The 14,862-nt window shown below is 38.9% G+C and overlaps 1 protein-coding gene across 1 annotated transcript; it reads right to left on the reverse strand.

Annotated features, from left to right (window-relative positions):
• Window positions 1–3,902: 3,902 nt before the first annotated feature.
• On the reverse strand, window positions 3,903–9,967 carry LOC123987778. Its single transcript, XM_046285698.1, has 2 exons — window positions 9,576–9,967; window positions 3,903–4,048 (listed from the first exon to the last, which is right to left on the reverse strand). Exons 1-2 carry the CDS (start codon window positions 9,825–9,827, stop codon window positions 3,908–3,910), a joined length of 393 nt encoding a protein of 130 aa, XP_046141654.1. The 5' UTR covers window positions 9,828–9,967; the 3' UTR covers window positions 3,903–3,907.
• Between the last annotated feature and the right edge of the window lie 4,895 nt (window positions 9,968–14,862).

Below are 14,862 nucleotides of genomic sequence, written 5' to 3' on the forward strand. Positions count from 1 at the left end.
TGAATTATGAAATCGATAGGCATCACGATATGAATTATAACTTATCGAAGCTCCGCCCAAAAGGTTAACTTTATTTTCGGACGTTATCGAATGACAATAATATCGACGATCACGGAAACGATTGAATAATAAATCAAAAGGTATTTGAATTTAAATCGCGTAGCGTATCTCGCGTCCTTGATGCTGAGAATTAACTTACGGAAATATTTATTTCATAAATAAATCATTCTTTCATTTCCATCCATAAATTATATTTATTTCTTTCGTGTCTGTAAAGCATAATTTCATTAATTTCTTCTTCGGTAAGCTATCGATGCACTTGAACATGAACACCTCTTGTTATCCCTTTTTAATGTAGTAGCTTAAGGTGCGACGAAGCCGTAGCAAAATTCAAAGTACATACTATAACAAGCGGGATTTTAACCACTTACACGATATTGAAACAAGTATTGGCTGTCTTGGAAAAAAATATATAAAGGACAACGAGAATTAAAATCCCTTATCAACCCTTATCAAACGCATATTAAATTCTTTTGAAAATTCATACTTAATGTGACAAATTGTTAAAGAGGAAACTGAAATCTCTTTTCATCCCTTGATCCTAGAATAAGCAACGGAGGGAGAGAGAGAGAAAGAGAGGAGAGTAGGTGCCGCGAAAGGGGTGGTAAGCAATCGAGGTGGCGCTGCACCATCATCGTTGTAGAACGGAAGAGGAAGACCAATAAGAGGGATGAAGAGAGAGCTTTTGCACCATCGACCGGGTTTGTAGAACGGCAATGTATACGTTTACACGTATATGTGCCTCGCTTCCTGCTGCCACGACCTTGAACCTGAACCACAGAGAACCCCTCTGCTAACCCTGCCACCCCCTTCCCCCGTCTCGTCCATCCCCGCAATGAAAAGCTGGATGAAAATCGATGCTGTGTTTTGTTATTTCTTGCCCGAAGAAAGGCACGGGCGTTCTTCTATTTTTAAGCAGATGAACCGGATCAAAGGGGTATATTAAGATTCATCCCTCTTTTGCGGTGGTATTTGAAAATTACATAAATCACTGACACGACGTCTACTCAAAAATAAAATACTACCAAATTTTTCAAAATTTATACATTGTAACTAATAGAAAAAAAAAGAATTGCTCACTTCTATGGTCGTTTTATGACATTACTTTCGCATCGAACGAGTTAAACATGGAGGTTCGGTAAATCGCTTAGCCGTTCAGAACCGAGAAGTATGGAGGAGGAAAGAAGAAAGGGATAAAATAAACTAGGAAGACAAGCGAAGAGAAAAGAATAATCACCTTCGCGGATGCAGGCTTTGTTATCATGGAATGAATCCTCCTCCGGCACACTGATACACAGCAGCATACTCCCATAAAGTGGCTAGCCCCACCTTCTTTTTCGAGGAATGTTGTCGCGTAATCAACTTTTATGATACTGCTGGCCACGATTGACACCGGTCTCTTGTAATCGAATTTAAGGCTTCCGGCCTTGCGTAAGTGTTCCACGGCATCGATGCATTGTCCAGCAATGTGCGAGCGGCTCGATTTAACACGTTACAAACCACCGATGCACCCGGTGCATCCCATCGTTCTTTTTTGAAACGAAAAAATCCAGATGACCTAACACGATCCAGGTAATGAAAGTTCTCTGCGAGGCTATAATCAACTCTCGATCCAATTCTGAGCTTCCATCGAAAACGACTTCCGAAGTTATTACGGCGATTCGAGGGAATCGTAAAAAAAAAAAGAGATAGGCATCGTTTCATTCTCTTTCACGTTAATCCCTTTCGATGGCATATCTATTTTCAATCATTGCCAATCCAATAGAGAGCTGCTTTCGTTAACAAATCATTCTGAACAATTGAAATTTTCATCAGTCACTGAAAACTTACTGTTAATTCGATTGTTAATAATTGAAGGAACGATCGATACGGTTCGAATCGGTGTTATCGAGTGTCAAACGCCTGCTGGCACGAGTCTCACAGGTTCGCAAGTATCGATTGTCGTTCGATGGAATTCTGCCAGAAATTCCAAAGTCAACGCGTCGTGTGTCAACACGTAAACAGAGGCGACAATGGATCATCTTTTAGCGGCTCGCTTTACAACAAGGCGAATGCAAAGCACCTTCCTCGAATATTCAAACAGAAACAGCCCCGATACTTTGAAACAGAAAGGTAGTACATCGCGTAAAATTATAGCTAACGTTTCAAATCTCACGGCCAGTGTCAAAGCTCCGCTCATTACCTGGGTGATGCTACAAGTTTGAAAAACCAAAGCCAACATTTTATTTATACTCAAAATATTCGACAGATGGCGCCATTATATCCAATAACTATTACACGCCGCGTATCTCAAAACTTTCAGCGTGACTTTCTTTCTTCGAAAGAAAAGCACGATATCAGGTCAAAGATTAATAACGAATATCATTTACGACCCATGAGAACACGAAGAAATGTTAATAAGAGAAATTGAGAAATATGGAAGTATTTTGCAAGCAATTTGACATAAAAGAGCAAGGACGGTAAGTTCGTTCGCCAGTAATTCAAGCAATTCTCTTCCAATTTCCTGCAATTTCAAACACTTATCGACACGAAACGACGCTTATTCCCTACCGAATTGTATCGTTGATTTTTGTAAAAGCAAAACACGCGAGGGTAGCAGGGATTATCATTCCAACCAGGGTGCGGTACGCTTAACTCTAACATGGATTCGAAAAGCGGGACAAGCTTAGGATTGGTTTGATTGCCGACGGTCGTAGGTCAATAAACCATTTAACATGAAACGTAGAGCAACGAGCAACACCTAACAAGATACACAGACTGATAACTCTAGTGTAGCATAATATGTTAACTCGAAAGACTTTTCTTCCTTGAAAATAAGGCGATCATTCTACCGTTAAGCATCGTTACAGTTAAAGTTACATTACTGGTGAAAGAAGGTAATATTCGTCCTTATTCGAGTAAATACATAGTAGAAACGTCCGAGTCAACAAACGATTGTGGTGAACAAACAAAATCCAAATGAAATGTGAGAAAACATTTGCCAGTTGTAATCGCTTTGTGGTTTCACATTACCAACAGCACAGCTCGCAATCAGCTTCTCGCGATCCTACGCGGTCATTGTGCGTGGGGAATTAATTAAACGAGTCACACGTGAATGCTCGATCATTGTCGCTCAGACATCTTTCAGCCGATTGTCCTTCCTAACCACGTGCTTTTAATCATCGTATTCGAGTTTATCAGCTGCTTTCAATATGACACTGAAATTTCTAAAATTAGACCTCTTTGTATACAGCGATTTGAAGCAATGTCATCAAATAAAATATCGCAACGAACCTAACAGGTTTGACAAACGATCGGCATCCACCGAATTCTACGATAAATAGCGCGATAAATGGTAACACGAAAAGCAAGCGAATATTACGTAAAAAAGAAGCTAATCGGGCGTGACACTTTGACGTCATCGAATTTCAGTTTATTTCAATGAAATCGAAGGAACCAAACGATGTTAAGTGATGAAATCGTGAGGTAGGAGGTTTTTTCTAGAACTCTAAACTTGTCCTCGTAATTAAATCCCGCTCGATCAACCGGCCGTGTATTTTAATTCATTGATGTCAACGATCAACACGGCCACCAATCGATTAATTTAACTTCCAATAAACACTTGCCATAAGAACGTTCGTGCATCGACGATGTCTGAGAAACTCGAAGAAAGAAAATGCGTGTATTCGTTGAATAAATTTTCCTATCCCATACACGATTTCGATATAAAAAATGTAGCAATTTGTAATAAAATCTACTTTACAGATTTTGTAAATCTGCATGCTTAAAAAAAAATATCGAGCAGACTTACCGATACCCTTTTACCAAAGCCAAGGAAGGACAGCTTCCTCCTGGTGTTCTCCATTGTTCACCAGTCGCGGTAGCTGCAGGAGGAGCAGCTATCTGCTTTAAGGTGTCGTCTTTTTCCTGGGTGCCCGGCCGATCCTGAGTCGGGACGGCGATGTCCACATGTGGAGGAGTCGCTGAGATGGCAGCTCCGTTCTGCTAGCTGTACAACAATCATTTTTCTCATTTACCTTCATGCTAATTTCTCTTCCTTTTTTTGTTTTTTAATTTATAGACTATAAATCTAAGTTGACAACTCGATGGCCCTAGGGCAGTTATTTTATTGCCCACGGGCAGCTAAACCACGCCTTAGATAATAACAGTCGCATAGTAGAGCAAGGCAACAATTATCTAACGTCTTACGTTAGAAAAAAAAAGGAACATTTAAAGGGTTAAAGGAATAAGCAGAAGAAATGCAGACTTTTAAATGAAACGACGGAGGTTAACGTCACGGCCACCAAGATAAGGATCGCGAACTATTCTTGGGAACACTTGTTCGCAAACTAAGGAAGATCTTTCGAAGAACGATACGTCGAGAAAGAGAGGCGACTCGACGACAGTGACCGACCGACTGACTTCATTCGTAGCTACCAATGTTACTAACAACGCGACTTCCATCCAACTGGGACTCATTCTAATAGAAGTTGATAAAAAGCCATGCCATAACGTTCCGGGCATAAATAACGAAATAAACTGACACACGACTACCGTCGATTGTTCGCAGTCACGTATTTCTCGACGTTTTCGATGCTTCTTTTTCAAATTATTACTTCCGCGAAAAAGAATATCTATTAATTTTCTGTAGTAATTACTTTGCGATTAGATAAATACAATTTCCTTTTTCCTACTGATAGATTCGTGTCTGACTATAGGTGGTCCTTTCTCCTTAGAAAGTGCAAGCACAGTTACGAAGAATAATTAAACAGGTAAAGAATTTTAATCGAATACTTCTACGAACACTTGAGGTATCGTATAGTTGAAACACGAGGATTATCATGGCTGGTCTTCTCACTCATCTCTAATTACCTGTTCGGATCAAATAGAATGACGTAATGAAATACCTTGCGATTTTCTGTCGTCTATTCGATTCTTTGCACCACCCTTGGACTCAAGACATTTATTAAAGTATGTATCCACCGAAGAATCAAAGAGCAACATTTTTCTTCCTGTTTGTTCTCTAAATCAATTTAAATTTATTTCGAACACGGGGACGATAAAATACTGGCTTACCTACAAACACTCCCTAATGAAGATTCGATTCTACTATTCTTCTTCTACGGGTATTCTAATTTGTACAATTTATTACTCTAGAACAGATAAATCTCGCCACAGGGCAATAAAGGCTTGGAAATGTAGTGAATGGGAAACAGCAGCTTTAGAGAGCATTTTTTCTTGTCGATTGTCTAATTTGAAGTTACACCGATCGAACGCCAGTCGCCTTTAAATCAAAGTAATAAATCGAGGGTTTGATTTTACAATGAAATTCGTAGTGTGAACGAAGCCTAATAGCACAGCCTTTCGAGAGAAAGGGTTACGATAACGTAATCGACCGTAGAATCGTAAAATTTTCGCTTGCCAACGATCGTGTAGCCTGGAAAATGAATCATTCGAGTCCATTCACGATATCTGACCGAGGCATTCAGAGAGAAGCCAATGAAAAGTAAAATTATATTCGAGTAATTCAACTGTGCGAAGAACCTGCACGGAGAAGTGTATTTAGAAATGACAGTAATTACATGAAATATTATAATAATCTCGCAGCGTACCTCAAATGAAACTCTCAAACATAGTCCTATCAGAAAGGTGCTATTGGATGTACGATTTCCAGGAAATATGTAGCCATCGGAGTGTTAACACGCGAGTTAAAACTGGTTCCGAAAAACAAACTACCCAGGCTCATTTCACAAGGAACGCGAGTTTAGGAATGACTGTCACCTGAGAAATAGGTATTCGGTAGGTGACGTAACGACAACACCTTTTGTCATTATACCATCTGTTTAAGTTACGTCAAATTGCCTTCGTTTTGTTTCTTTTCCCTACTCACTCCATTGTCACGATATCAATAGTTCGAATATAGCTCCTTGTGCGTTACGGTTTGATAAGGTTCTCATTGGAGGTTCCTCCGACTGTTTCTCATCGATCATTGTTATCACACTTCCAACTCGATACCCTTGAAACAACTAAGAAACGTTTTTTGAATTGTTCTCTTTTGCATTGTCTTCTGCTATTTTTCTTTTTAATTCTAAGTTGAGATGAGTATGTAATAGTAAACATGTTGTCACTAAAATCGATGTTTCAAGGCAATTACCTTCAATTTATTCCATATTCAATAATCCATTGTTGGTACAAGGTGTTTTGTACATTTCGAACTATTAGCTCAAGATTTCTAAAAATTATTCACTTCAAACGAGGATAGAAACGATTCACTATTCTACCACGATTAAACTGCTCGAAAATTTGCAAAAGAAAGAGTATCGAAGCATTCGAAGAGTTTGTTCTGAGACGTTTGCATATTTCAAAGGGAGGTTGAACCATAAAACCTGTCAGTCGCTACTTGATACGCACTTATTTATTCATTAGCCTTTTACTGGGTCATATTCGTACTGTATTATACATGCCGTGAATCATTTAGGAATACTACGTTACTATTCCACGCGTGTGTATATTCAGCTATCGGTACATTTCATAGGGTGCCATTTGTAAAACCACTTGCAAACCTTCTTTGATTCAGTTCACTCGTTAGTAGGTACGGTAAAACATATAAAAATGCTAAGAAATATAAAAATTAAAAAAAAAAAAACATTAAAATTGTTCAGAACACGTAAGATATGCGAATCAAACGAATGTATTTCGCGGTTAGCGCCACCCTATATAATAGCACCCTTCTGTACTCGAATGGAAATTAAGCTCCTCGTCATGTTTAGCATATACACGACATCATTTCACCTGGCATTACCATCACGAATGCCTTTCCTTTCGTGCATTATTTCGAAGGATTACTTTTTTGCTCCCTATAATCGTTACACTGGTTACACGCAAATCTATCTTTATAATGAATTAACCCTTCCGTTGCCATTGGTTTCGCAAACAAATTCGTGATGGATACCTAATCAGCGATCAAAGATAATCGTGTATCGTTCATCTTGCATGTAACTCTATTATAAGAAAAATGAAAGAGAACACATTTTGACAGGACCGACCCTAAGATTTCGGGGGTCCGAGGCGAGCTCCGAAAAAGGGCCCCTTCGCATAAAAGTACCTCAAATAAAATTTATAAAATTAACATTAAAGCTTGTACATCGATTAATATTCAAGTAAACGTTACCGGTCTTATGGGGGGGCCCTATCTCGCGATGGTACTTTCTATGGAAAATTTCAGCGTGACTGGAACCGAGTGTCCAGAAATTCGTTTCTCTTTTTACGTGGATCTACATACATACAGGGAAGAGAAGGAGAATAAGAAAGAATGAAAATATCGTCCGAAGCGTCGAAGAGCACGTGTGGCGAAGAAGAAAGGACGTAGGCAGAGATATCGAAGATTTATAAAATCAGGACGAAAACCTCGGGGTCTCCCTGCTTGCATAACCTTGTGCTACAAAAGACACACGCTAGAGGAGAAACCGGAGTGTGCTCCTTTCTCTCCAGTCAGCTTGGAAATCGTTTTGTTTCGACGATTTATTCGCTCGAATCCTCTTGCGAAATCCAATCAGAAATTGGATATGTATTAGCTAAATCGAAGAACCAATCATTTGGAATATAAAAATTTTTACGTTCGGTAACTAAACCCTTAGACACGATAGAATTAAAATGAAATATTTAATTGGTATAATTTGTTGTTATTGAAATATATTCTTATGGCTGATCTCCGCCACAACGAAAGGGTTAATTGGTCCAATTAGCTCTGCCCGACATGGGCGTGATCAGCACCGTTATTAAACCGAATGAACGCGTATATTAACGTCCGCGTGAAACATCCACCACGTGATGCGTCTTTCCCGCTTTTTCCACCCTCAATTACCGTGACCAAGCTATCTCCGTCGTTAATCCTTTGTCGCCAATGCCGTTTAATTCGTGTCATGTGACGCGTTCTCGTGATCCACGATCGAGGACAAGCGCGATTCATCCGGTAAACATTTTCTTAGACATTGTAACAAGTTGTTTCTCGAAATTTCTGGTTCTTCCGACAAGCGAGATCTTAACAGCTGACTCAGGGGGGCCTTGAGAGGCCGTCAAACATAATTACTTACGTGGAAATGAGCGAGAAAAGTATAATTTTGCTGTTAATTTAAACTTTAAATTATACGTTAGCTCGGCAAAGATTTACCTTCGTCTGAGGGTGAATGCATAAACGTTTGAAATCGATACTTCATGCGTGCATATTCCACCGTTACTCTGTTACTTCTTACTTTTGCTTTTTTTTTTCACTCGCAATTAAATCACGACATATCTTGAAAGAATAATTTCGAGTTATACTCGTAGTAGAAGTTGGCGTAAAAAGATAAGATAGCGATAAAAATGTCAAGAAACGTGGGCGATACAAAAATAATGAAATAAGGGATACATATGGTGACAAAAATATAACGACGAGCTGGCTGGGTCAGGGTTAATCGGTTGATCGTGCACGCTTCCGCTGCGAACTAAACAAATGGCTAAGGCTATCATCGATCGAACGATGTGCGAACACCCTTATTCCCACCTGTCGCTGTTCAACAACCCCTATTTCTTTCCTTCCATATCTATCTCTGAATTTTACGTATGATAAATGTTTCTTTCTCTGAAAGAGCAACTTCAACATCGTCTTGATAAAGCAGCGATACTGATCTTCTCACCTGGTGCTTGCCATATATTTAAACTACCCGTGAACTCCTATCATGGATCACTGATTATCAGACTTTTTTTCTCGATTCTTTTACAAATATCTTTTTCCAGGTAAACCCGGCCAGTTTCGATACAAAAGAGAAGGTAAACCGTGAAAGGTTACTCTTTTTTTGCAACGCTTCAAGATAGTAATAATATTACATCAACGTGCAAGCTCGCGAAATTTTCAACGTGGCAAGAATGTATTTCCAATCATCGACCAGTCTGACGCAACCGATTTAACTGATTAAACCAAACGAATGAGAAAGCCTGTTACTTTTTTATAAAATTAAGCACCCCTTGCCTTCGAATCTATTTTTCGCTTTAACAATTAAAATAGCTTCGCGAAAGATGCGATGGAGCCAGCTGTACAATCGCGTGCAATGATGCCTTTCATTGATAAGGGGTGGCACAGAGAAAGGCGGTCCCCCACCATTCGTGGGAGACGAATGGTAGGAGACTGTGTGACCCTAGGTAGCAGCTCCCTTTCCCTACAGAATGCATCGTTGTACACGACCGTACGATACAATTGTACGATGCAACCGGTTACGTATGTGTATTATCGAAGCCTACAAAGGAATCCTACGTAAAGAAACTTAGCCGCCATAGTGTGCAGCAGTGCTCGAAGAGAAGAGTCGAATAAATATAACCAAACGTTCTTCCTAAAAATTTCAAGGACTTATCGTCGTATACTAACACATTTTATTCCAAGCCCAGCATATAAAAGGAGCAAGGATTAATAATAAATCCTAAGATTCCAAGCTGTAGAGAATCCAGAAATTCAAAGGAGACACGTCTCGGTGTAACTCGAAGGCAATCCTCTGGTTACGTACCTGAAGAGACGCGCGACTACCTTTGCTCTTCTTTTCTCTTTCCCCCAGTGGTGGTTCCGTTTCGGCCAACCTGCGCACCACCGAACTAACTCTACAAAGCTGATTGTATCGAGTCCAGTGTTCAACTTCCTTGCAGATATCACATAGTCGACCGACTGACACGAATGACAGCGACGACCACGACGAAATGTGAGCTTGATTCGCGAACAGGGAGCAACATCTCCCCCCTCCCCCGATAGAGTACTCTGCCATACGCACAAGCCATTCTACTTGGTCGGTGGGTGAATCGACTACCTGTGACCAGTAGAATGTCGATTACCGGCTCGAGAACGAGCATCGAACACTCTTGATGATGTGCACCTCTGCAAGCTTATGCACAGACCACCCACTGATGCCTACCTCTCGCCAGTGGTTCTCTTAATCGTTTGCTTCACAATTCATTCCAGGGCTTTAAATATACGATTCTTAACACTTTTATGGCTATGATTTACTGTAGCTATTGTTTACTCAGACTTCTAGATAGGTACAGATTGCACACAATAGGACGTCGGCATAAGGCGATAAAAAAAAATTGTGGAAACTTGCAGGTGCGACAGGTGAAGTGGGTGACTCCGAAATAGAAATTATTGGAAGTTAGTTCAATCGAAACTAGATCTGGACATGCGAATAGTTGAAAGCGAGTGGACGGCTGGCAGTTATATCTTTTAACAGCTTTCGAAAATAAACAGAGTTTTGGCAAAGATTCCTGCATTACGTTTTTCCTGTTCCCAGAAACTTCTGTATAGACTAGCGCAACTTTCTTTCAGGGATATTATTAACGATTCTGACAAGCTGTTACCTTCTTGTTTCAATATATTGAAGTATCAAAGTTGAGGTAGAACTTGAACGAGGATACGTTTCAAAATGCTCTCGTTCAGACCGTGACCTCCTCTTGGCTATTTCCAAGACCAAATATGGTGAAAGAATCTAGCAGACACAGTCGTCATCGTCGAACTGCAAATTGATATAAAACAGCAAAATCTACGGAACGTAATGATTGGATAATTTAAATAAATATGTTTTGTTTTTCTTTCAAGAAAACATTAAAGAAAAGTATCAATTTATCGTAAAAATGGTAATTAGGGGAATGTAAATAGCGGGAAAGTCGGTGCCAGTCGCTGGATACATTGAGCAGCGAGTTTATCGCGATCGTACAAGCGTGAAAACGTTTTCCTGATTACCATGAAATTTGTGTACACACTGTGTGTTATGACAAGACTGAATGTAACATATCTCCCGGTGTAATAAATCTGCCGTTATCACGTTCGATACATGTTATTATTAAACGCATGAAAGATCATACAACAGCACTATCAATCAATTGTATAATTTCTTTCTATTCATTCGTCTTTATTATGCCATTAAATCAATGTAGCTAATAAATAAAATACAGTGGTACCACTGTATACGTCTGCTTTGGAATGCGTTCTGTTTGGACGTGACAAATTTTGCTCGGTATACGATAAATTTTTTGTGTGAATTTTACGTTATTTTTAAATAATTATCTCGGAGGAAATTTTTTTTTTTAAATGTATTAATTTACAATCTGTTGTAAAGCGAGAATAAGTAAATTTGTTAAATTATTACAATATCATGTGAGTACTTCCCCAGTGGTTAATACTCTTACATACAAAAGGGATGCTCTTGAATAAAAGAGAAAAAATTAATGTAGGTATAATATCAATATGAGAACGGATTAATAAGGTCGTATGCCGAGGTACCACTGTATACGAAAGCTGACACGAGTAGAAATGCTTCGAAACTTGTCCAAGAAAATTAGCAAACTTTGTTTTAATCGTGTCATATTTATAGAAAGTATGTCGCGCGAGAATAAATCATTAGAATGATCGAGCACATTTGACGTCGATGGAAGAAAATCTTGTTGAATCGATACATGATTCTGAAACGCTCGATAGAATGATTCACAGAGACGGATTGTCGCGTGCTAAAGCACTCAATTAAGCTCATTGAAAGCGACTATCGTCGTGACTGTTGGCTACGCAAACATATCAAACCCGAATCAAACGAATTACTGCCGATAATCGTACCCTTTGCGCGAACGATCGACTCGTGCCTGATGTATCGATGAGACGACTACTTGAAACCGACTATTCCAGGTATTTCATACGTTTATCGCAAACGACATACCGTTTCCTCGGTGCATCGAATAGTTGCATGTTCCAAAATGTTCTATATCCCTTAATCGCTTCACATATCTCTCATGTGAGTTTAAGATAATGCCTTAACCCAGACTTAATTCTTCCCAGACGAAACTTTGGAACTTCCTGACATTGAATAACTAAAAAGATATAACCAATAAATCATTATTGTTTACAGTGATAAAAATATTGGAGTCACGTACGCATGGTAAAGCCTATCGTAACCACATACGGTAAAAAAAACTTTATTTCAATCTCTAAAATTCCATGCATAATTAACATATTTATCAGTCGAATTTGCGCGTGCATTTATCTGTCGCACAAAAAGTTGCTATCTTCAGCCGTTCAAAAGTCATGGTCCACACGTGGACCACACTTTTTTCCCCTAACAATATATTTAACTGATACTTCGATAAAACGACGATACCGACGGTCATCGACTACTTTGATTACAACATTTATTCAAACTTATCAAAAACATAGACAGTCAGGACATTGCTGAACAATCAACCTACGTAAGGAGAAAGAAATATTGTTTTAATCACCTGAAGCGTCACCGTTGCGACGGTTGGAATTCATTGACAGCATTTATTGCGATCGACTAGATAGCTTTTGATATCGCAGTTGGGTTTAAACGCCGCCGCAGATGTTAATTATTAATCAAACGAGACGCTTTTATCGCTACGAAATACGGCTTAATCCGGCCGTTTAATCGACGCTGATTACGACATCGGCATTGCGCAACGTTCACTATTTGAAATGTTTTCCATCAAGATTGAAAGAATGACAAAGTAATTGACCGTCCAATGGAAACGAACCATTAAACAGAGACTAAATTAGACGCGAGTAACGAGCCCAATTTTCTTTGTTCTCGGAACTTTTCAGAATTTCAATTGAGAAATGTTTAATCCCTCCGCTAAACGCTCTGTCTACCGAGGAAAAATTCTCTTTTTACACAGATTAACGAATTACACCATTAACTGTAATTAATAAAAATTGTCGTAATTACAGATAATTAGCTGGTCGATTCTTTCGAATTGTTTGACAGGGTTCCGGAGCTAATATGAAGAGGCATTAATCTCGTGTGAAGAAATGAGTCACACTTACAATGAGAGTGAATGAGTCTTACAGTTTGCTCAGTTTGTACAAGTCAAAGGGATCTAGCAGAATAAATTTGAACTGCGCACCACAAAATATTGAACGCATTCTTTGTTAATTACGTCAAGAATCTTTCAAGCTAACGGTTCTACTGCGAAATACTGATAGGGAAAAGGGAGAAAGCACTTGGCCCCCTGGGTCTTCTAATGGACTATCGCTCAGGAAAGCTACCTAACAAGTTAGATAGTTACAAGTTACTTAGCCTAGTTTACACTGTTATAAAGGGATGGTAAGATTGATGGAACTCAAGGTAACGTCAGGTGACCCATCCTCTATACAGGAATAGATAGCAAAGAGAGGACCTGCGAGAAAGTATACGTATATGGTATCGATGTTCCTCTGGTGGCAAAGGAAAAGAATATACAGTTTCGAGTTTCTGGGTTTATTGTTGAAGACAGGTATACCTTGGAATAAAAGCCGGTCGAGGTAAAGGTTTCGTGGTTAAATTAGCCACCAAGACGTTTCTAATGGCTTCGCCAGGCCACGTGTAAACCTTTGTTTACACTGACGCGACGGAAGTACCTGTCGACCAATGTGTACGACTTCTTGTTTTTTCTATAAACAAACGAGAAAATCGTCCCGACTATTTGTGGTAGTCGCTTCCTTTGAATCAATCGTTATTTGTCGCTGTAAATATTTCATCTTGCGATTCATCTTTCGTTCGCGAATAAATATATTTATGATAATTAACCATTTTGTTCTTCTTTTTTTCTTTTTGCTTTTCGAAGGTGAATAGCCACGTGGCCAATTTCACTGGGACGAAACTTTAAAGCGCCTTCAAGGAATACCGAATGATTTGTCGCAATCGATTCGATACGCGTGTATCGAATAAGTGTGCCATTTATTACTGGCCCGTTGCTCGTGTCATGGAATGAAAAAGGATATTTCATGGGACACGTCGGAGATACACAGATTAGCTAGCGATGGCTTCGAACGATCAAGCTCTTGTACATTTTAAAGTTCATTCTGAATTTAGTAAATATCAATTTCGGCAATACTTTTAAATACTTTCGATAATACTTTTTATCGATGCTTAGTGGATTTTCAAATATCCGAGTTTAGCGAAATTATTTTCAATTTGACAGAATTTGAACAATTCTTAAAGCACTTAATGTTCCCAAGCAATTAACGCTTCGAGACTTTTCAAATATTTGAAGTTTATTCAAATTATTCTGAGGTTAAACGGTAGTGAATTCTAAATGGTTCTTAAGTAGTTGAGCAGACTTCTTAAATACTCAGGTTTATTTAAATGATTTTTGGAGGGACCGGCTGGTCGAGTTTCCGAAATATTATTTTTAAACCACGTAGCGTTTCAAAGTCTTTGAATACGAATTAGTTAAAAAACTCGTGATAGACTCGAACGCCTACTGTGAATAAAAACGTATCGCGATAACCGATGGTTACCCGGTTACTTCGATAAGGGAATAACTTCCAAACATTTGCAAACGCCCCGTGATAGATCAGCGAAAGAATTCCTTCAAGTCTCACGTTCGAGCCAGATAATATAATAACGTGTACGTTCACGATTTACCAAAAACCTTGCACAGTTGAGAAAGGTTAATATACGAAGCAAACATACCCTCGATGCAAACAATCCGAAGGTTAGATTACAAAAAAGAAAATGTTTTTATACGGTTCGTGCATTTTATCGTAATACCTGTATTACGTGTAATCAATGAGAAACACAATTACAAAAATATGAAAGAACCATAGCACATCGAGTGATGAGTTATCGATCGTGAGAGACGTACCGATTTCAATTAAAGACCTCTTTTCAAATATTTCCCTCGAGCGAACATTTAACGCATTCATAGCTACTGAAATAACTGTGCCCATAAGCTGCTGACGTACTTATACGTATTCCAATATTTTCGCTTTGAATTAATGAAACTAAACTTGAATAGAGATTAAATTAGTTTCAATTTCTGATT

This window comes from Osmia bicornis, chromosome 5 (genome assembly GCF_907164935.1).
Source record: "Osmia bicornis bicornis chromosome 5, iOsmBic2.1, whole genome shotgun sequence".
Taxonomy (NCBI): domain Eukaryota; kingdom Metazoa; phylum Arthropoda; class Insecta; order Hymenoptera; family Megachilidae; genus Osmia; species Osmia bicornis.